The sequence below is a fragment of the Eleutherodactylus coqui genome, chromosome 7, assembly GCF_035609145.1.
Source record: "Eleutherodactylus coqui strain aEleCoq1 chromosome 7, aEleCoq1.hap1, whole genome shotgun sequence".
Lineage (NCBI taxonomy): Eukaryota > Metazoa > Chordata > Amphibia > Anura > Eleutherodactylidae > Eleutherodactylus > Eleutherodactylus coqui.
Genome location: NC_089843.1, coordinates 58,949,463 through 58,973,539, shown reverse-complemented (window position 1 = coordinate 58,973,539; position 24,077 = coordinate 58,949,463). Strand labels below are relative to the sequence as shown.

The 24,077-nt window shown below is 43.0% G+C and overlaps 1 protein-coding gene across 1 annotated transcript in view; it reads left to right on the top strand.

The window, feature by feature from the left end:
• Nucleotides 1–24,077, top strand: part of LOC136573326 (uncharacterized) — a 93,165-nt gene that overhangs the window by 15,847 nt on the left and 53,241 nt on the right. Inside the window, exons 4-9 of the mRNA XM_066574616.1 lie at nt 6,965–7,070; nt 7,261–7,337; nt 9,850–9,904; nt 18,316–18,367; nt 18,459–18,547; nt 21,231–21,306. Coding sequence (XP_066430713.1) covers nt 6,965–7,070; nt 7,261–7,337; nt 9,850–9,904; nt 18,316–18,367; nt 18,459–18,547; nt 21,231–21,306 — 455 coding nt within the window. The remainder of the gene's footprint in view (nt 1–6,964; nt 7,071–7,260; nt 7,338–9,849; nt 9,905–18,315; nt 18,368–18,458; nt 18,548–21,230; nt 21,307–24,077) is intronic.

The window sequence follows — 24,077 nt, the reverse complement described above, 5'->3', positions numbered from 1 at the left end:
ATTGTGCCTCTTTTTCCTTGTTGTCAGGGAAAAAAAGGAAGCAACCACAAAAGTCAGTTTGAAAAAATGCGCGGCTGGCATAAAGAAGCTGCTGTCCGCATATGACAAATACCTCTGTAAACTCTGTATTGCTAAAATGATTAAGGAAGAGTCAGGGGGATTTATGAACGATATTAAATCCTTGATTAGGGTACGCTCGGCCTTGCAGGAGGCACATCCAGCTGTAGCCTCTTCTCAGAGACGACAGAGGAGAACAAGCAGTCCCTACGGGTTCTCTGACTCCGGAAGAAGTTTTTTAAACTCGGACTCAGACAAACAAGCAGACCCTGCAGATTCCTTGCAACGGCAAACAGGCATAGAGCTGTGCCTGGCACATCGAAGAAGAGGCTGCAATGCTTCCCCAAGTGCCGCAGATGTTTCAAGCAGCTGGTCAGCAGGGGCGCCAAGAGTCATGGGTCATATATAAAAGTCCTGGAAAACCTCTTTAATTTTCTCCGTACAAAAACACCAGCAGAAACCAACACAAGCACTGTGAAAATTAAGATCACAATTGTAGCCAAAATACAGATAAAACATAGCAATTTTTCAATCTGTTATATTGTACTGATATAGAAAATGAGTGTGTCAAATGCATGCCAGTTCTGCCGACTCATAAATTCATGCCTCTTAATACACTTTAGATAAATATCCCCCAATGGACCTATCAAAACTGGACTTTTTCCCCATACCAACAAATTGTACAGTACAGTAGATCAGTGTAACAATGATGATTTACGGAGATGGCAGAATTGGACTTCACCTATAGCTCACCTTTTTTGGATACGAATGGTTTTTCCCTATACTCAGATACCCCGGGACGTACAGTAGAGATGAACTGTGTAATAACCTTACTGTCGAATGAGCAATAATATGAAGCCCATATCAGAGAAATAACTTCTGGGCCCCAATGCAAAATCTGTAACAGGGCCCCCAACTATAATGCTTTATTCATACTACTAGGCTTACTGTATGAAGAAGAGAGGCCTTATTGGCCTCCAAAGGGTCCTGGCCCCAGAAGCAAGCGCATCCCCTGCATCCCCTATAGTTATGCCCCTGGCCCATACCAACACTAATAGATGACAAAAAAGCTAGAATAGGAACTCACCAAATAGATGAATAGAACAGAATGATAATCAGATGATGGCACAAACAGATGATGGTGACAGATATCAGATAATGGAGCAGATCGGTTGCGATGAGCAGTTAATAACTGACTGACTATAACTCACCCTAAGGCCGCCTGCAGATGAGCGGGTCGGATCCGGCAGCGAGAATTCTCGCCGCGGGACCCGACCCGAGAGCCTGCAGGGACGAGCGCGTGCGCAGACCGGAGCCGGCGACCGGTGAGTGCGAGCCCCGCACAAAAATAGGACATGCCGCGGCCGTCTGCATAGGAGTGCGTATTGTAATGCACTCCTATGCAAACTTTCAGTGGCGGAAATCCCGGGGGAAATACCGCCGCGGGATTTCCGCCCGTGTGCAGGCGGCCTAACTCTTGCTTTCCCTTAGTTTTCCACTAAACTATCCCTGAGGCTGACCCTGACACCAGACACCACTGTCCCTGGGTAACCTAAAATATCAATAATAGAAACACTATCTGAAACACTCATGCTGACAGACAATGAGAGACCCCAAAAACAAGAAAACCACACGGAGCAAAGCTGAACTTAAAGCAAGGCAAAGACAGACACAAACAGGAAAATACCAAACAACAAATTACAAAGCTAAAAAGCAAGGACTAGACTAGAAATAACCACTGACAAAAAACAAAGCTAGACAGGGAACAATTTACTAGAAGCATACAAGTAATACTGAATTTAAATGAGCATAACATACACTATAACCTGCAACACATTGCAGAAGCTAGGATTTTTTAAAGAGAGGCTATTCAATCAGAAACGACCCTCCAAATGAGCCTGGTATGCATCAGCGAGGTCAGCTGATCCACTCTAATGGATCAATGGTGAAACACTTGCATAAGAATGGTGCCAAAAACAACCAAGTTGACAGGAAATGACAAAACAGCAGGAAAATGACTGCTGATTGTAACATATTTTATTGCCTGAACTACTCTGAAAAATTGAAAGCTGCACTGTGATTGGTCACTATTGGCAATAGGGTCGGTTTGTTCTCTTAAATAGTTTTCATAAGTGGGAGTTATTAAGCTCACTTTAATATATGCATTATAATGGTAAAGTAATTATCTTGTTCCTTTTCAAGAATAATTGAGACAAATTCTTTACGAGACTTCATTATAATTTATTCACACGTTATAACAATGCCTAATTTTTGAAGTGCACAAATGTCTATGCTTCTAAAGAAAATCTCCCAGTCATTAAAGCAACAAAATAGGCTGTAGAATTTTTACTCATTAGCAAATAAGCCATCTGCTATCATGCGCTGGATGTCCTCCGAGGAGGTCTATTAAGTATGTTTGCAGGACAAGTGCTAATTATACTATATTATGAGTCATTAGAAAAAATGTATTACACAGCCAGAGACAATTTCTGTAATGGAAAATGAAAACGAACAAACAAATGTTACTTAAGGTTAAAAAGGCGATTATTAAAATGTTCATTATAATGTCATTAAAGAAAGAAAAGTTTGTATGAATAGTTTGCACTGTGCAGCTGGTACTGAACTATTATGCAATGCAGCTTATCCTTATTTCACTTTGAAGCATCAGGATTGTAGTGTGAAGCAGGAGCCGCCTCGTATTACTGAGGTGGAATTAGGTTAGATTCAGGTTATGACGATAAACACTTTGTCATTGCAAGAACAGCCGCAATTTCAAAAAAGTTGGGACGCTGTCTAAGGTTGGGTTCACACGGGGAGGGTTTGCCGCGGAAATTCTGTGCGGAATTTCGCCGCGGCAAATCAGCATGCGGCCACTAATCCTGGGATTAGCCAGCCATGTGGACGACATTTCTCAGAATTCTCGTCTACATGGGACGGCAAATCCGCTGCGGCTAAGCCGGCAGAAGCCGCCGCTGCGGCGCGGATTTGCCGACCGCAGCATGTTCATTTTTTTTCCCGCTGTGGCCGCGCTCTCCTCTATGGGAGCGCCGGCCGCAGCGGAAGAGTGAGCGTCCGGGCCACTGCAAAACCGCCGCGGGTTTTGAAGCAGCGGTTCTCCTGGCGGAAATCTCGCAGTTTTTCGCTGTGGCCAACCCGTGGGATTTCCGTCGGGAATCCGCCCCGTGTGAACCCAGCCTTAAATGTAAATAAAGGTAAAGAAAAAAAATAATGTAATGATTTGGAAATATCACTTAATCATATTTTATCCCACAATAGAACATAGAACTAGAGATGAGCGAGCATACTCACTAAGGACAATTACTCGAGCGAGCATTGTCCTTAGCGAGTACCTGCCCGCTTGGAAGAAAAGATTCGGGTGCCGGTGAGCAGTGAGTTGCGGGAGTGAGCGGGAGGGAGAGAGGGAGAGACATCTCCCCTCTGTTCCCCCCTGCTCTCCCCCGCCGCTCCCCGCCAGCACCCGAATCTTTTCTTCCGAGCGGGCAGGTACTCGCTAAGGACAATGCTCGATCAAGTAATTGTCCTTAGTGAGTATGCTCGCTCATCTCTAATCAGAAGTTGAAAGTCAGACATTTTTCTATTTCTTTTTTTTTAATTAACTCATTTTTGGGATGTGTAGCTGCCATTAATTTCTAAATGAGTTAATTTTTTTAATGAAAAAAGAAAAAATGTCTCACTTTCAACTTCTGATAAGTCTTCTATGATGAAATGATACTGGTAGATTGTCACCCATCTTTGATTGTCAGATCTTCTACCTTTCTAGTCTGAGGAAAGTTGACTTGAGACCTAGACAGATGGTTGAGTGTATTTACTGCCAAGCAGAGCTCATCAATATTCATTCCATTGCCATTCACACCTGTACCAGAGGGGGTCTTTGATGTCACTTGCTCTTTCTGGGACCAGCAGGGGGGTTGTGATGTTAACTAAGTTACCCAGTTACAAGGGGATGTGATTTGTTATATCCCCCAACCATCTGTCTCCCATCCTGTGTCCAATATGCACAACCCAGGCATTATGGCACACAGCTTGACACTGTTATTAATCAAAGAAGGAATTAATAGCAGAGATTATGGGTCATCTATAGGTCCCAGCCCAATTGAGGTTATATTTTCGGAACTGTGAGTTTACCGCAGATCCGGTGTATTCACTTGCGTCACCGTGGGACTCCTAGCACCCGCAGATTTGCATATCAGTGAAGTTAATCATCTATTGCATATCATGTTTGGTATCCGTGAGTAAGTAAATTTATGATATGAAACATGATCGCCATAGCTTCCCAATTAGAGTGCCTCCGAGGGAAATATGGCCGAAATGTTAAATTGTGTTTCTGACTGGAAGAACTGCGCATATATGTAGCCAGTCCATCGATGACGTAAAAAAAGACGTTGACAGAGGTGGGACTCAAGGAGGGTTTAAAACAAAGGGGGATCCCAACCACCAATTGTCAGACCTTGGAGTGGCATCTAATGTCGGCCTGCGCCTCCTTCCGCGTGCTCCGCACACAAGGACTATTGGAAACAACTTCATAGACTGGTGTTTTCCATTACTTTATCCCTTCTTGTTTTCATACTGTTGTCTGTGTATTTGTTCCTCCTTAACCTTTTTGTAAACATCTACTTTTATGTATTTTTCTCTTAGCACTGTTAACCCTTTTTAGAATAAGGCTTACAACTGTATTAGTCCTTGAACGCTTTAAGCAATCCATAACACTGAAGTGAATTAACTGTATGTAGGCTGGTGGAAACCGAGGTGGCTGACCTACCTGTTAGAAATGGTCAGTGGTGGCAGCGAGGTGTGTTGGGCCATGCTAGGCAGTAGAATTTGGGCTCCATCGTGCATAAGTGCTGGATCCTTGGAGCTGGAAATAAATTGACCCTGGGTGCCATATATCACAGGTTGGTGACTGCCGGACCTGTAAACCCCGTCGCTCATTACATGTTCTATGTTGTATTGTGACTAAAATATGGTTATGTGATATTTCCAAATCATTGTATTTTTTTTTCTTAACATTAATTTACATTTTACACAGCGTCCCAACTTTTTTGGAATTGGGGTTGTAGAAATAGCACTTAACGGGCTATGGGCATCAGTTTATAAGTCCACAAAACAGGAATTTGTAACACTGCCATGTGCGTGAAGCTTCTCAAATGCGAAGTGGAAAAAAGTGAATGAGTTATTTAGAAATGAGAACATAAGTTCAAGCTAATGGTTAGAGATACTAGTAAACTGTAACTCTCATACAAGATGCCCCTGTTGCCGTCCTGTGATATTATACAGGTGCCTCTCTAGTAAAACTATTTTATGTCACCAGAATACAATTTACACTGATGGATTATAGCAAACCATGTTGTTAGTTACTTGACCTATCCTTTGCACCTTTTGCATTTATTGGCAGGGACCGCTGCTTATGATCCCCACCAACTAGCCGATCCTGTCAGTGCATTGGTTGTCAGAGCTGGAAATGTAATAGAAAGGCTTCTCTCCCATTGAAATCAATGCGAACAATGCCATCTATTACACTTCTGGCATTGATCACAATGAAAAGTTGCAAGTGTAACAGAAGGCATTGCTCCCATTGATTTCAGTTGGAATGAAGCCTTTCTGTTACACTTCCAGGTCTGATCACTAATACTAAGGCCCAGCTTGGTAGCACTGACAGCAGCCAGAGGATCAGCTGATTGGTGGGGATCCCGAGCGGCACAACTCTGCAAATCAACTATTGATGACCTGTCCTAAGGATAGATAATGGTAAATGGCCGGAAAGCCCATTTAAGTCTCCAGATTCTGCACTGTTCGTCAGGAGACATAAATAATGTTACCTTTATGCTGAAGTCGAGCATGATTACGGTGATACAATGTTTACACTTTAAAGGTTTACCAAAAACAACTATTTTTGTGATGAAATATTCTGAGAGCCATAACTTTTATATATTTCTGTTGATGGAGCTGTGTGAGGGCTTATTTTTTTGCAGGAAAGCTGTAGTTTTATCTGTATCATTTTGGTGGGTACTGTTGTATCTTGTCTCCACCACAAAAGTGGGTGGAGGCCTGTCATTGTGCTGTGGGAGGTGTAGGGTACACCCCCAGCTGCTGATTGGCTGTACGATTCCCTCCAGTGTTAGCTGCAAGCGCCTTCCCCGCCGGCCTCCCTGCAATGCCGCCGGTGAGGAGACTAACAGCAGGCGGCAGACAGGAGCACAACTTTAAGTGTCTTCCCTGCCGGCCTCCCTGCAATGCCCCGCGGTAAGGAGAATGACAGCGGGTGAGGCAGCTGGGATCACAGAGCGCCGGGAGACAGTGAGGGATCGTCGACCCCATGGAAAGGAGAGTGACAGCGGCTGGTGAAGACACTGAAAGCACAGAGGGGAGGACAGCGCCGGGTGAGAGTGACAGAGCGCGGGTCCATGACATGACATGGCACAGCACAGGGTGGGGTGGGGGTACAGTTACAGCGGCGTCAGGAGCGGAGAATAGGAGGAAGTGGGGCGGGGGGTGGTGGATGAGCAGAGTTACACTCACAGCATCCCAGGAACCACAGGTAGTGGCCTTCGCCATGAGAGACTCACAGCAGTGGGGTGAGGGGGGGTCGGCATGGCAGATAGGTGCCGAGATTTTGACAGCAGCGTCTTCAGCAGGGGAGATGAGAGCGCTGTTGTGGGCGTCACCAAGACCTCCCCTACAACTCACCCAGGTCAACCCATGTCTCCACCCATTCTTCCGGTGGAGTCAAGATACAACAGTACCATTTTGCAGAAGATACAACTTTTTAATCACTTCTAATTCTATCTTTTGGAGGCAAGGTCACTAAAAAAAAACAACGATTCTGGCATTGTTTGTATTTTTTTAAGATGTTTACCATGCGGTATAAATATTTTTTTTTTTCTTAAAGCCCCAGCATCTAACTCTCCTCCAATGCAAAAGGTGATTGACAAGGTTCTGATCAGAAGAAGCATGGCTCAGGTAGACAGAAAGAAGCAAAGGGGTGATACTATCAGGTATTACAAAACATAACATTCCCTAGGTAAATAATAATAATACTTGTGAATGCTGCACTTTACCTATTTGTCTTAGTTAAAACAGTCCTTACTTAATCACATCATCTTTCCCACAGAAAGTCAGCGAAAGGCTGAAAATTGAAAAGAGGTTTTGTTAAATATCCTAAATATAGAAATTTATTTTTTTAAGAAAACTGGAAGCGGCCAAAGAACATTTGAGGAAAGAGCTGAAGAATTTGGAAGCACAGAATGAGTTCTTTGGAAATGGTATGTCTTTACCAATTATGGCAGGCAGTTACGTACTGTTTCTTCATATCTTAATCTGCGAACATGGACACAAGACGACTATTGCCATTTATGGCCAGAAGCCAGCGAATAAAGCAGCCAGATCAGAAAAATGTGACACTCTTCATTAGTATATGGCTGGGATCTAGAGACCCTTACACAGGAGAAAGGACATTGTATTCACTAAAAAACTCTCACATTAGTACAGCAGAACAGTACGGCTATTATAGGGCTTGACATTTAGTATATTTCCATCCAATATTTCTTTTTCTCAATATCCAGGGGAAGCGACATATTCAATCTCTCCAAGTCATAATACAAGGACATTGATAGAATAACGTAAGAGATACAATACCATATTTGTACACGGCGCTTGAAATACACATTTTACATGGTACAGCATCTATTAATGATGTAATAGGCATGATAGCATAGAGTTTGTCAGAGAGATATGATAATAATAGTCTTTATATATCACCATCATATTATGCATCACTTCACAAGTCGGAGAGAACTTGTACAGACAAAATAAGAAATTGTATACAGTATGAAACTAAGAAATGGTAAGAACAATAGCAGCGTGGGCTCTGCTCAAGAGCTTGCAATCTATAAGGAAATAGAGGCGATACAAGTGGTAGCAGTACTTCTTCTGTACAATGGTCTAGACAACTTTTAAATAAATATAGTATTATATATATAGCTGCATGAACCTTCACCAACCGATATCTGTGTATATACAGATATGACATAAATTAAGGTGTATGAGGTGTGGGGCATACAGTAGGATGAAGGGAGTCCGGATCTGAGGGGAAGTGTAGAAGAAGGGTAGACTGAGTAATGTTAGATTAGGGAATGAAATAGGCCTCTCTAAAGAGATGTGTTTTTAGGGCATGCTTAAAAGTGTGGTTGTTGAGGATTAACCTAATTCTCCGAGATAGTGCATTCCAGAGGACTGGTGCAGCTCGGGAAAGTTTTGGGAGACAGAAGTGGGAGGTTCAGATTAAGGAGTTACTTAGTGAAAGGTCATTAGCAGAATAGAGGGCAGTGGTAGGGTAGCAGACAGAGATGAGGGAGGAGATATAGGATGGTGCAGCACTGTGGAGAGCTTTATAGATGAGAATTATGAGTTTAAGTTGTATTCTATTTTGGAAGGGCACCCAGTGCAGTGACTGACACAGGATTGAGGTGTCAGTGTAGCAACTGGCACAGGGTGGAGGCATCAGATTAGTGACTGGCACAAGGTGGAGGCATCAGTGTAGTGGTTGAATAGAAAGATAAGCCTGTTGGCTTAACAATTATCCTCCGCCAATTTAAAGACATAACTCTTCCACTAAAACCCCAAGGCTCAATAACTATCAATATGGTAATCACTGGTTAAATGTTATTTTTTTGTTTCAATGTTAACAATGTTACTAATGAAAAAAATCCGAATATTACAGGTTCCAGATAAATTTAAGCAACAAATCTGTATATACGGACCACTTGCTGTATAAGAATGTATAGTCTATCCTTCGAAATTAATCCTGATGTCCGCAGCTACAAATATACTTGTATGTTATGTTATTGAAACTACCAATAAAAGTCATTGAAAAAGAAAGATACGTCTGATTCCTGCTTTCAGGACAGATTGGAGAGGGGTGGGTATAGTGAGAGAAAGGCCGATTAATGGTAGGTTACAGCAGTCAAGATGGAAATTGATCAGGGCAACGATAGATCAGAGTCAAATATGACCCCCAAGACAGTGAGTGTGCTGCCTTGGTGGTATAACAGCACCACAGACTAAGATAGAGACATCAGGTTTAGGTCAGCTAGTAGACAGCAGAAACACAAGAAGTTCAGTTTTTGAAAGATACAGTTTCAGAAAGAGAGAGGACATCATGTTAGAGACAACGGACAGACAACCTCTAGTGTTTTGCGGTAATGCAGGTGTGATGTCACAAGAGGAAGTACATAGTTGGGTGTTGTCAGTGTAGTGATGATACTGAAAGCCATATCTACTGATAGTTTGTCCAATGAGGGCTGTGTGGATTGAAAAGAGGAGAGAACCTAGGAGCAAACTTTGAGGGACACCAACAACAAGAGAAAGAGCAGAAAAAAATAAAATAATTTCCATGTATGTCTCCTACAAAGAGTTTCCTTATGAAGAAGTGGTCTGACAGATATGTGGCACGCATCTGGAGTAGGGATTTGTTACCTTCCATAACATGTTTTAGATACTGTCAAATGTTATTTTATGATGCTGAGTTACCAGGCAGGGAGTAGACATAGCAGGTTCTTTGATTCTCATTTTTCATGCATAAGCTAAGAAAACCATGACCCTTGCAGGAGTCTGTCCTCAGGAATTAGTCTGAGAATTCCAACATGAAACATCATAAGAGTAAGTGACCTTAAAAAGTGCAGCCGACAGGTCTATTGGAGCTCGATTAATAACAGTGAACACACTTGTATAATATATAACCTGTGATTTTACTGTACACTATATCTTCCTTTACAGGGAGGAAATCACAGACTGCCGCTCCACTCACCATGACGTTTTCCCCTAACCTCAGGTTGGTTATTTGTATTCACAAATTTAAAAGATGCCTATCCGCAAATTATACGCCCCAAACGTGTCACACCTTTAGATAACCACTAAGAAGAGAAATGTTACCATTGCTTGCTTTCCCCTGCTACTATTATTGAGTAATTGATAATGGGTATTCCTCTAACGTGCAGCGGTACTGTTTATAGACACTAAAGCCCTATTTCACAGGCCAATGAATGCGACAAGTGTTTGATAGAACATGCGATCATTCAATCGTTGCCCAGAGTCAATGAGGCAGGGATCAGCCAGCAAATTAGCAAACACTCATTTGTTGGTTGATTGCATTTTTTTTGCAAAAAACCCCACAGAAAGCAGGCATACTTACTGATAGGCCGGTGCCATGCCGCCGTATTTTGGCCTTTGTTATGCATCCATGATTCGGAAGTGCATCCCGGCCTGACTGTAGGTCTCCTGACCCAAACCCTGAATACTATGATGCTTGTAGTTTGGGTCAGGAGAACAGCAGTTGGCCTATGATGCACTTCCATATTATGGATGCAAACCACAGACGAAATACAGCATTGTGTATACAAATGGGAAGATGGAACAATGCCTCTACAGTGCCACCTATTGGAAGTCAGTATTCTTGCTAGTCAATATCAGACCTTTTAACAAACCTTGTAACAATGACTGGGAATTATAAGATAACTATGCACAGACAGGCTGTTTCAGGGTGATTGCGCCTCATCAGCGTACAGTAGGTTTCTACCTTGGTTAGTTAGAGGCTTATAGAAGGGTCAGGGACGGTATTGTTTTTCCTTATGGAGAACACCTAGCAGGTGTGATTAGACTTCTAAAGCCATCCATGTTCCTCTGGGAAATAAGGCCTTAGAAGTTTCCTCACACCTTCAGTTATTGTTACAAGGCCTGTTAAAAGGTCTGACATTGACTTGCAGGAATGCTGCTTTCCAATAGGTGGTGCTGCAGAGGGATTGTTCTATCTTCCCATTTTCATATTTTCCAGAGGAGCATGGATGGTCTTCTAAGTCTCCTCACACCTTCTAGGTGCTCACTCTAAGGAGAAACGATACCCTACCTGCCCCACCAGCCACATACTGATACAGGGATACAAGGGCAGGTAAAAACTTCTTTCCAGCAGCATGTGGAACAGGCAAAATGTTATATGAAGGAACTTGCTTAGGTACAAAATACTGATAAACATCCACTCACACCCCAAAATTTCGCCAAGTACGCAAGCTTGCAACCCACGTCAAGGTGCCTCATCTTGTGAGTTCGCATTGCATATTTATATATATTTATCATTATTTTAGCAGTAAGTAGTCTGGCTTTAAAATGTTGGGGTAGCCCAGCATGTCAGTAATTGTTTGGTTCACTTGTTAGGTGCAGGACAGACAGCTGGGCTTTATCGTATGGGGTATCATTAACCCATTTAGGATCAAACACTGTAAATATATGGCGCTCGGTCCCGGGCATTAAGCCCAGCCATATGTAAAATTAGGATGGGTATTAAAACCTTCTGCTTTTGTAAAAAATCAGAAGCAGGACGGGTTGTCAGCTGTTAGACATAGCTTATAACCCAGAGGAGGTGTGAGAAGTGGGTTTTAACCCTTTCTGCCCCCTCCTTTCTTTAGTACACATCGCTCAATGAGCGCTATGTACTAATGTGAAAGTGGAAGTGTTTATTCCACCACAGGAGCCCGGGGGTCACGTGACCGCTGGGATTCTCTGCTACAGCATAGCTGCAGGGTCATAGTAGACTTTGATCAGCTCTGCCAGTGACTAATGTCACTACAAGTGGATGTTTCCCCTGTATCTGGGGCTTCTATGGATGTCTCACCTACAGTGGCAAAGTATCAAAACATGTGACTGTCCTCCAGAGGTCTTATATGACGTTATGGGAGGCATAGATAGTAAAAAACATAATTACATACATAAGTAAAAAAACCTACAGAATAAAACAACAATATATACATAAGAAAAAAATAACCCAAAGCCGACGCCAACCAAAACCGCCGCTATAAGCGCCCTGTAATCCAAACCATACATATTATATATTGAAGCGTCCAAAACAAAATGAGGAACCCGTTCCCATACTTTATTTTAACGTAAATATAATTATTTGAAAAAATAACTAGAAATGTTTAAAAAAATCTTTTTTTTTTAGCTTTTTACCCCCAATAAAACTAAAAAACGGGGGAAAAAAGTCAGTGAAAAAGATATTTAAAAAATCGCCCTACATGTCACAGGAAAAAAAATGCAGCAAAAATAATTTTGGTAGCTAAAGGAAAAAAAAATTGGTAGCTAAACGGCAGTAAAACTACCACATGGCTAAAATCCCTAAAAAGTGTCTGGTCCTTAAGGTACTAAACAGCCTAGACCTTAAGTGGTTAAAAGACTTTAGGCCTGCATGGTTTACTACTACACATATTGGTGTGACTGTCACCCTTTATATGTCTTATCTATATGCAGTATATTACTTTATCAGGCTCCCCCCAATATGTGGTAGGCGTGTGAGTGGTTCATCAGTATTTCGCACCCGTGCAAACTCCTCCTTGTAGTATTTTGCCTGTTCTACATCCAGCTGCAAAGTAGTGGTTTCACCTGCCCTTGTATCTCTGTATCAGTAATTATGGCCGCCTTCTGAAATTTTTCAAAAATATATTTGTCCCCTTTTTCTGTGATTTCTTTGCATCTTTTGTGCAACCAGAAAAATCACCGTTCTCTGCAGCACCTCTACCCATGTAAATGAGAGATGCGAGGCCGACAATGATGAAAATTATGGTGGGTGAACAATTGCTTGTGCCCCATAGAGTGTGAATGAGCCTGTGTAAAACATTAGCTAAATGAGTGTTAATTTTGATTTTTGTCAACTGTCTCATATCTGCCCTTGTAAAAGGCTCCTAAATCCTCCCCAACCCCTCTCCTTACCTGATAATTGACAACTACGGCTCTTTTTAGCTTCTTACTTTGCAAAGAGAAGTGGGAAGTCAATGACTAATGTCCATTGCAGGGCAAGTCACTGAATATCTGCCAAGTCCAGCATGCACAGTGCACTTGTGGGAATTGGAACCCATGGCATAAGCTGCTAACAAGAGTTGTAGGCATCAATGCAACTCAGTGCCATACAGTAAAATGTCCTGTTACTATGTACTACGTATATAGGAAATTGGCCAAGCACAGTAGTGGCCACATAGCAATTTAGATCAGATCATTACTTTTGACATAAATATTATTGACTGGCGGTAAAACATGAAGCATATCCAACCAATTATTAGATGTCGGAGTGATAATTTTCAGACCTGCAAACATTTTTGAGCTATGGATGATGTCATGTTGAGTATTAATAAGGTTGGTATGCTGAAGTTTATTAATACTCAACATGCGCATCATCTATAACTCAAAGATGAAAAACTGACTGCACCTATCCATTTCTGATGAGATTCTACCCATAAATAATGTATCCCATTCAGGGGTGTAGCTAAAGGCTCATGGGCCCAGGTACAAAAGTTTATCTTGGGGCCCCCTAGCTTCTCTTAACCCCTTAAGCAGAGGCGTAAGTTGAAGCTCGTGGGCCCCAATGTAAAACTTCTAACAGGGCCCCCAAATATAATGCTTTATTTATAGTACTGGGCTCCCTATATGGAGAAGAGAGGCCTTATTGGCCCCCTAAGGCTCCTGGGCCGGGTGCAACTGCAAGTTTTTCCCTACTTATCTAAGTGTTCTACAAAGTTTCATACCTGTGTCTCTTTTTGTTCAGAGGATATTGCAGGAAGCTCTAATTTTTAATGCCTCTGTACTTATACTTACCGTAGCCAAATCAACTTCTCTGCAAGACTGCAGAGAATGCTGAATCAGGTAGGGGCATATTAAAAAGTTCCATCCTTTCCCAATTCCTGCCTTAAAGGAGATGTCTCGAGGAAGCAGTGAGTTTTTTTTTTTGCCCAGTCCCCCTTATTCAGCATACAAAACTAAGCACCCGTTTAAATGACTTTTAAAGCCGGTTTCTACTCACTGTTCCAGCGTTTCAGCAACTTTTAAAAACTTTTCCAAAGATGGCCGCCGGTTCTTCTCCCAAAGTGTACAGCCCTTGCTTCAGCCCGACGTGCGCGCTCCCGAGACGCCAGTCACGTGATTCTGTTGATGACGTCATCTCTGGAGGCGGGGAATTCAAATGCTTGTAATCTCCATGGCAACCGGACGCCCCGCAGCCGCCGACCAGACGCCCCGCAGCCGCCGACCAGTCACCCACCGCCAGGCAGCAGGTAACCGGCGCTAGCCCCCGGCTCCCCAGCGCTAGACCCTCAGCCCAGGTGAAGGCCCCGGAGCCCAGCGCTAGGTTCCGGAGCCCAGGTGAAGGCCCCGGAGCCCAGCGCTAGTTCCCCCGGCCTAGCGACAGCCCCCCCATCGCAGCGACAGCCCCCCCGGCCCAGCGACAGCCCCCCCCATCGCAGCGGCAGCCCCCCCCGGCCTAGCGCTAGTTCCCCCGGCCTAGCGACAGCCCCCCCGGCCCAGCGACAGCCCCCCCATCGCAGCGGCAGCCCCCCCATCGCAGCGACAGCCCCCCCGGCCTAGCGACAGCCCCCCCCAGCGCAGCGACAGCGACGACAGCCCCCCCAGCGCAGCGGCAGCCCCCCCCCCCCCGGCGCAGCGACAGCGACGACAGCCCCCCCAGCGCAGCGACAGCCCCCCCATCGCAGCGGCAGCCCCCCCATCGCAGCGACAGCCCCCCCGGCCTAGCGACAGCCCCCCCCGGCGCAGCGACAGCGACGACAGCCCCCCCAGCGCAGCGGCAGCCCCCCCCCAGCGCAGCGGCAGCCCCCCCGGTCCATCACTTACCTGGACGGCAGGACAGCTGGGCGGCTTCTCCGGACAGCTGGGCAGCTCTGCACCTTCCTCTAACAGAGGATGGTACAGAATGGCCGCTCCAGCGCGCTCCCGAGCAGTGACAGCTCATCTGCGCATGCGCAGAAGAGCTGTAGCGGGGAGCACACTGAAGCGGCTCGTGCTGAAAGGAGAAGACCGGACTGCGCAAGCGCGTCTAAAAAAGCAAGCTGCCAGCGAATTTAGACGGAACCATGGAGACGAGGACGCCAGCAACGGAGCAGGTAAGTGAATAACTTCTGTATGGCTCATATTTAATGCACGATGTATATTACAAAGTGCATTAATATGGCCATACGGAAGTGTATAACCCCACTTGGTTTCGCGAGACCACCCCTTTAACAAAACTATTATGTGAAAGTGTAGGACCGCTATAAAGTGTAGGACCTCTATAAAGGTTATACTAGCAATACTGAATATTTTTTACTAGACCTTATTTTGCTACAGAATAGGTTTTTTAGTTTTTTTTTTCATGCCAACTATTACCACGGCTGTAGGCCTGTTTTATCCACAATACAATCCAGATGTTAATTGCTGCATGGGAGAAAGAAAGAACAAAGATGAGTGTAAACGTTCACATATAGATAGGGGTTGGAAGACAGATAAATAGTTGAATGGAAGAATTGGACTTTATTAGCTAGTGTAATCTGAAATAAAGCATATCTTTTAAGTCTATGGAACGGATGATGTTGTCATGTTTGTTACTAAAATAGCTTTATATAATCCACTTTATATTATAGACAGAGGAAATCAGATGAGAAGATAGGCCTGGTTTATAAGAGTTACGTGCTGGAGTCTGTTAAGCCCTGGCGTCATGCCAGGGCCCATTAGGCTCCGTTCAACACATTTAATAAAATACCAGAAGGATGCTCATTAATTTAAACAAGGGCTTAGGTTATAAATCTTCTTGGCGTTCACATGCTGCATTTTTTTCAGCTTTCTTTTATGAAGTCATTCATTTATGTCAAATGGTGTTTGAATGTGCTTTATCAGATGTATAGAACTACCCAAAATAAATACAAGGATCCTCGTGATGAAAGAAAGGGGTTCACAATGTGGTTAATGAGATTTTATTTCTTCCTTCTGGAATACAGAAGAACGTCTTGGCTTGCTGAAAATTATCCGTATAACTGTCTTTGGAAGCCTTAGTATTATTGCACTCACATTCAAGGACTGTAGTAAAAGCTTTGATTTTTATCATAGAGCTGAGAGGTAACCGTTGCACAGTTTGTCCGTCGTTCTGTCAAAACTAAGATCACAGATTTGTTGACTTGTTCTCTATTCTGCCCCATCTGATACCTGTTTAATTTAACCAAGATAGGTACATATGACACCACTGTGCAATGGATGCTTGATTGTTTCAACTAAAAGTAGTGTCCTAACTAACTTTTTAGACAACCTTTGCTCAGCTACTGGCTTGTGTTAGTCTTATGTAATATACTTTTATTAAAAATGTTGTTGCTTCACCACTGTAAATTACAATTGAAGTGGTTGCCACTACGGATCTCCAACTTCTCCACAAATCTATTCTCTGTCATTAGGTATAGAGCTACTGTAGTAAGAAGTACATATGGATGTTTCTTTAGCAAGAGGGGAGGAGCTATCTTCACAGGGATGCGTCTGTGCACTCAGAACCTGCAGGCTGACAGATCTTCAGACACTGAGATAACGATTTTCCTGATCTCTGCCTCTACTCCGGGTGTCTATGTCTAGGGGTGTATGCCTGAACTGTCCTAAAAGAGCAGAGGGGCAGGCATTCAAATACTGCTTTCTGCTGTTTGGATCAAAGACTGTGCAATGTAGCATGAGAAGTCAGGGCATGGAAGTGCAGGACAGTGAACTACTGGCAGAACACTAAGCTTCTGCATAAAAGTGGATTGCAAACAGAAGGGCAACAGAAAAATTAGGAAGACCACCTGAAGATCAGAATTTACAGATATGAAACAGAGTGCAAACAGTGGCACGTCTGTGGGTAAGGAGAATCTGATGTAATTTAGAAAACCTGTTGAAAACTCAGGTATGCTTTATGTATAGATACTAAACCAAAGGCAAGAGAATGGTCAAGTGTGCTAAAGGGTATGCGGAAATTTTCCTCATGTAATTTAAATCTGCACCAAAATCCTAAATGACAAGTAGTGACCTATATAGAAAAGAGGGGAGTTCATAGCAAAAGCATGGCTGTCCCAACGGTCTGACCCCCCCCCCCCCCCCCCACATGTCCTGGGGAGGAATGTCTTTAGTAAGTAAAATCCCTGTAATGTTAATGTGCAGTGTATGTAGATAATTAATTAAGTGTCAACCATGTGTCAATTATACACATCTTAAAGTCCTTTTACAGAGGCCAATTGTTAGGCCCTGACGTTCCTCCTAATGCTCATTCGCCCAAAATTGGGCAATAAAAAAGGGACAATCAATTGGTTGATAAACGAGTGAACATAAAAATGCTTGCTAATCAGCAGTACATACTCCTGTGTGATCAGGGAGATGTACAGCTAGCCTATAGGGAAGAACAATTGTCAGCCCATGTAAAAGAAAATGAAATGAACACCAATTGACATGTCAATCGGCACTCATTAGATTGGGCTGAGAATTTCACTAGTCTAAAAGCCCCCCTAAATATAAGACTGGGGGTAATCTGGCTGGATGACCACTCTGCTTATAGGTTGGGTTTTCTGTATCTGTGAGGGCAGGGTCAGTTTCTCCATCTTTGTTCTTTAATAAATATATTTAGTGTTATCCGTGTTTGTACTTGTGGGATATTTTCCCCATTTTTGGGCACTATATGTATTTACATCCGGCAGGTTGCTATGGTTGCATCTTGTTCGGACATAACATTCTCTCATTCATAGGTGTTCTTTGCATATATATATATATATATATATATATATATATATATATATATATACAGAGGTGTAACTTGAAGCTTCTGGGCCCCGATGCAAAACCTGTAACAGGGCCCCCAACTATAATGCTTTTTTCATAGTACTGGGCTCCCAATATGGAGAAGACAGGCCTTATGGGCCCCCTAAGGCTCCTGGGCCCGGGTGCAGCTGCATCCCCTGCATCCCCTATAGTTACGCCCCTGTGTGTGTGTGTGTATATATATATATATATATATATATATATATATATATATATATGCAACATGGGCGTTACTCGCTTACAGGATCACCATCTTTTTTATTCAGGATGGTTGGCACCACGTGCACAAAGGCTAAGAAGACTCAGATATCTTGAAATTCCGGCTCGCACCAGCTTTTATTTCACATTACAGCAAATTGTTGTGGAACATAGTTGCAGGGTTCACAATAGCGTCCTCCTCTGTCAGACCTTGTCATACCAACCGACGTAGCAAAATTATTCATACTGTTTTCATTTTGTTGTTACAAATATTTGCAAGCTATTCTCAGAAAACAAGAACATTCAGAAAACTGAATCTAATTCCCAGCTCCCAAACATCTGTCCCTATTCTTTGTATTTACAAAAAAATATTAATATTGCCATTGTTCTTTTTTTTTTTTCTTCTGGAAATAGTATTGAGAAACCGAGTCCAGCTGGAACTGACCTTCTGAAAGGTTTAGCTATGGTATGTTGACATGTCTGGTGTGACTGAGAAACGCTAATATTATTATATTTGGCTGATCATTAAGTTCTGTTTTTCTCTATTTATTGGTCAGGATGATTCTCTCCTAGATGAAATAGTAGAAGAAATAATGAGTTCCAATGTATCACTCCAACCCCTAAAAATGGATGCTAAGGAAAAACGGTATCCTTTTACTATATGTAAGGTACTTATTCTAAATGTTGCACATAAAACACACAATGTATCATTAAGCAGCAGCAAAGGACTACGAAAACTCAAAAGATGTCCAATCCTATTGATGCCACATGTCAGAATGTTGGAACTAACCTTGTGTCCACCGCAATAATTGTAAGTTTCTTGATCTTTTATTATCTGTAAATTTTTGGGAGTATTGTTAAGCAATTCGAACTAGTAGAATCCTGCTGCAGGTCGAACTCTGCTAAATGTTCAGTTCAGCACAAACTGAGGTTTTGGCAAAGTTCTACCGAAAACCGAGTTCTCCTGGTTCGGTTCTTTCAACATTAGTCCTAAGTTCTGGTTATAACACTGTCTAAAACCTATGAAAGCCCTGTATAACACTCTCAGCTCTTCATAGCTCTTCGACAGTGCTATATACCAGTTTTAGGGGTTTTGGTGAACTTCTGGTTCAGTTTGAACTAATGTGAACGCAACCAAACCTTTAGCAAAGATTTGGCAAACTGGCTGATCCAAAGACTTCAAAATTCGCTCATCACTATCTGGGAGCAAATTAGACTATAGCTTTGTCCTATTAAATGTAAGCGTATGTGCTGTAAGCATATAAAAGGATTTAGAACAGCATGGCACAAAAAATTAAAGAACATGGTTACAAGAACAGAGTAGCATGGGTCAACGGCGTATGTATCATAGAGGCAGACCATGCAACTGCTATGAGGTCCCAGCTCTGATTGCATCATCTCTTTTGCTACTGGATAATGAGAACATATATAGTACCAGGATCTTACTCCAAAGAGGACCTGCATTGTTAGCAAATAAGGAGGTAGAGAATTGGTCCAAGGATCATTTTAATGGAATTAAATGGGAAACAAACACCAGGCCCTCCAGACCTTGGTGGGGTGGCAAAAATTGGCACCATACTGGGAAAGGGGGGTGGCACTTAACTTTTTGCTATGGTGCCCCATCTCTTCTATGTATGCTACTGGCAGTAGAGTTAGAAAAACTGTGCCACTTCATCTTCTGTCCTACAAGCAACTTGGTTGGCCATATGGTCCCTGGGAAAGGCGAAATAACAGGATACAAAATGGCAGTGTTTTTGTGGCAACTCTGCCACTTTGTTCTAGTATTTCATGAGAGTTACAATGGTTGGACTTTCACCAATCAGTAACTGATGTTCACTAATGATCACTGACATTCATACAGAGCCCACTCCATCAAGTGCAGTAAAAGTAGACTACAGGACTGAAAATACTTTCGCTATAGGTTCACCTGGGAACTGGCCAGAGTTTACTACTCCCTGCATCAGCTCCTAACTTACAAGCGTGTATATCCACCTACATAGATGGTGGTAAGCAGATTTGTTTTCTTGTTTGTCTGTATTCCCTCCACCCAGCGTTTGCAGCTCCAAATTCATTTTCATGGCTTCTTCCCAATTTCCTACCTCAAAATTGTTGACTGTTCTCCCAACTAGAATAAAATACAACTTTGGAGGAGGGTTGGTAATACAATTCTTAGAGAACAAAAGTTGAATTGGGCTGTAAAAGTTGATTTTGCCCATATTTTAAGAGACCTTCACAGGAACCTTACATGGTCACCCCACCTTAAGACATCTGTGTTAATACGACAGCCACTGTGATAAGTATCAAAAGTAAAAAACCCTTTCTTTGTCTAAAATTATGTTTTTGCCCTGAAGAAATCCCACTAAAGTGCTGAGTACTCGGGATCTCACTTCTATCTAATTTGCTGTGCATTGCCTGTTGGCATGTGAAGTCTGTCTCTAGTAGAGCAGAGATAACATGATGGAACACAGGCAGTTGGTGATGGTGATGGGATGTCTTATGCAGCCCATAGACGTCTATGGAGAGGGAGGAATAAGCAGCTGGTAAAGGAGAGACTGACACAGATCTGCTTCTCCTGCTGTTAATGGTTAGTAATTTACAGCTATTGGAATCACATCTACACTGCTCAGTACTTCTCTAGTGTCCTCCATGCTGATATTATTATTCTGTGTGTACTACAGAGAGTTAAAGAGCAGAATCTGCTGTTTTCTCCATTGTATGGAGACATCATAACCAATGTCTCCCCCCACCAGTTCAGAGAGAGCAAAAAATCAGAGATGCAGCCTGCAGAGGGGAAAACTGATAATAAATACAGGATACAAGTCATCTAATGGCCAAAAAAAGTGTTTTTCCTCATGTGGCAGCTTATTCTGAAAAGTCATCTAAAAGTGCGGGTACGCTTTAAAGTAATATGCTTGTTTTCCAGGCTGTTTTCATTTACGTTTGTCACTGTATGGTTGTAGCCATAATATTAAAGGGATTCTCCAGGACTTTAACTATCGGTGGCCTATCCTGAGGTCATCAGCAGTTGATTAACAGGGACAACCACTCAGAGTTCCTGTTGCTCAGCTGATATCTGGCACCATTGACAATCCATACAATACTGGAAGCCATATCAACATGGCAGTGGCCAGGCTTGGCACACTTGCCATTGATTTCAGTGGGAGCTGTGCCTGCATTGCCAAACTGGGCGACTGCAATATGGACAATGCTTTCTGTTTCCAGCCTTGTCCGCATTGACAGCTTGTTGGAAATCAGCTGATCAGCGGGGATCCCAAGTGGCAGGCCCCTCCCTATTAAAAAAGTACTTTTCTTAATGAAACTGGTATAAGACAATTCCAGAGAAGAAAGTTACAAGCGTCCATGGACCTCGCCACTCTTCTGATAGAAGAGGAAATTATTCTTGAGGTCAGTATTCCTCGCTATTCCAATAATGATAAATTATTCATTGACCCTGATATATACTGATAAAAATGTTGTACTTACTACCAACTATAATAGGATTATTGAACTAATACAGTATGAACATTCCATGTTCTGTAATTTTTTATGAGATCTCATATTCTCTAAGTCTCTAAGGGTAATTCCCACGGGCGTTGCCCCGCAGCTATTAGGTCCTATTGATGCATTTGTGGATCTAAAAGAACTCAAGCTGCAGTAGGACACAACATTATAAACTCTTACCATTCTGCAAAATCCCTTATGCGTAATGTCCATGGCCGTGACGGGCCCCGCAAGTGGAATACCGGAGCCCGTCACGACGCCCCCTTCCCCCTTAACCCATACTTACCTCCGGATCAGCCGCCCGATGTCCCGCATGATGCTCTGGCGCGCATGCGCAGTAGAGCACGTGACGTATTAAACCTAATAGCACAATGCTCACGGTGCGGAATTCCACCGTGGAATACCGTCCCGTGCATTCTTCCGTACTCACCCGCGGCATGTTCTATTTGCCGCAGGCGTACGCGCAGACAGCTTCAATTGCACTCAATGGAAGCCGTCCGTCACGCTATCTTCCGCTGTGTAGCACAGTGGAAGATAGCGTGAAAACGCTTCCCTGCCTACCGCCGGCCGCGTCATATGACACTGCCGACGTGTCATGCGCTCTACTGCGCATGTGCGCCAGAGCGTCATGCGGGACGTCGGGCAGCGGATCCGGAGGTAAGTATGGAGTCTCTGGGGGGGAGGGGGGGGCGTCGTGATGGGGCTCCGCTTGTGGAGCACGTCACGGCCGTAGGCATTAAGCCTAAGGGATTTTGCAGAATGGTAAGAGTTTTTAATGTTGTGTCCTACTGCAGCTTTTTTCTTTTACATCCACAAATGCATCATGTTATTGCTTTTTTTCAATGGTTTCCTGATAAGTTGAAACACGGGTTGTAAATTCCCTTTATTATGGAGCTCTGATGCTCCATTTTTTCCCTGCATATAAGAGAAAATGCAGCTAGAAGTTTATCACTGAACTCTATAGCCGTATGAAGAAACCGAGGATTTGGAACTCTGTATCATTAAAAGACCCCCCCATCGCTGTCCTGCTTCAGCCTTTCCCGCTGGCAGCTACTTCTAGTCTGCGAGAGTTGGCCAGGCTTACGGAAACAGCCCGGCATCACAGACAGCCCATAGACAAGAGTGGCACTGTTTCTGGAAAAAAGCAACTATGTTTTCCTAATCTGATACAACCGATTTAACACAATAAGTCCCCCTCAATAAGATTGCTCTGAGTAGAAGAATGTCTCAGAATTGCAAGTAATACACAGTTATTAAGAAACATGTTGAATGTGTAGTGCAGTTAAGATAACTCTGATTGCTGTGAAATCAGACCATGTATAAAAGATACATCCAAATACAAAGATCTTGGCGGTAGATGTATAATTCTAAACACAGCATGCTATGGGGACCAGCACCAAACACAATTTCATAAATCACCGATTTGGATTATTTCCTAGAAAGTTTTGTTATTAAAAGTATAACTCAAAGGTTTGTGCTTAGACAAATAGGGCATAAAGTCAGAAGAGAGAATAGAGAAATGGATCATGTGTTACATAACCTGCACTATCCTACCAAAAGTATTTGTACACCCCTATCTGTAGAATGGATCGTGTCTTATTAGCATGTCACATATCCTAAACCATGCTACATAAGATGCAGACCCTTGGAGGTGTCGGCCATAGTTTATGATGTGAACCGCACACTTTTGTTATATGGGTTATGCTGCTGCACATAAGCTGTCCATCATGAAGCACAATGCATCGGCCCATCTACAGTGGTGCAAGGAGCATCCTTATTGGGAAGTTGAGTAATGGAAAAGTGTTCTATGGAGTAATGAATCACACTACTCCATATTCAAAATGATGTATTGTGCCAACAGTTAAGTACAGTGGAGGTTCGGTTATGGTCCGGGGATGTTTTACGTAGTATGGTCTCGGTCCTGGGAATGGTCGGCCATACTTCCAACAAGACAACGCATCTTGTCATAAATCCAATGCTGTTTTATGTTGGTTTGAGGATATGGATGTTCCATGATTGGACTGGCTGCACAGAGTCCCAACCTGAACTCTATCAAACATCTTTGGGATGTACTGGAATGTAGGGTCAGGAAATACAAAGAGCATAAATTTTCTTTGAGAGAACTCGCCAGCCATTTGCAAAATGAATGGAGGGCTGAAGTGTATCAGACGTTAGTAGAAAGTATGCCACAGAGAGTATCTGATGTCATTAGGGCCAAAAGAGGCCCCACTAAGTATTAACGTATGGAAATAAATACTACTTTTCATTCTTGCTCAGCTGCCCAATTACTTCTGGTTGGATAGTGTATTAAAGAGTACCTGCACTTTCACACTGGAGTGCTCATGCTCAGCCTTTCGGCTCCTTCCATCAGCTGAAGATGTCCCCTTATAGCATGCTAAATGGAGCCATTTTCAGCCTGCGGTAGAAGCTGAAAACGGCCAACATAGTGGAGGTAGTCTTTAAGTATCGTATACATGCTTGCCAATATGGTATAACAATAATTAGTATCCCATGTAGCAGTGTTATAACTTAGCTCTACCATGATAAAAAATGTGTATTGAGTGCATTATCTTTTCTATTCTTTGCATACTACAAGACTCTTATGTGTAGACTTGTGGAGCTCTAAGTGTGCACCAGTTATGTATTATTCCACACAAATCTAGAGAGTTTTTCCT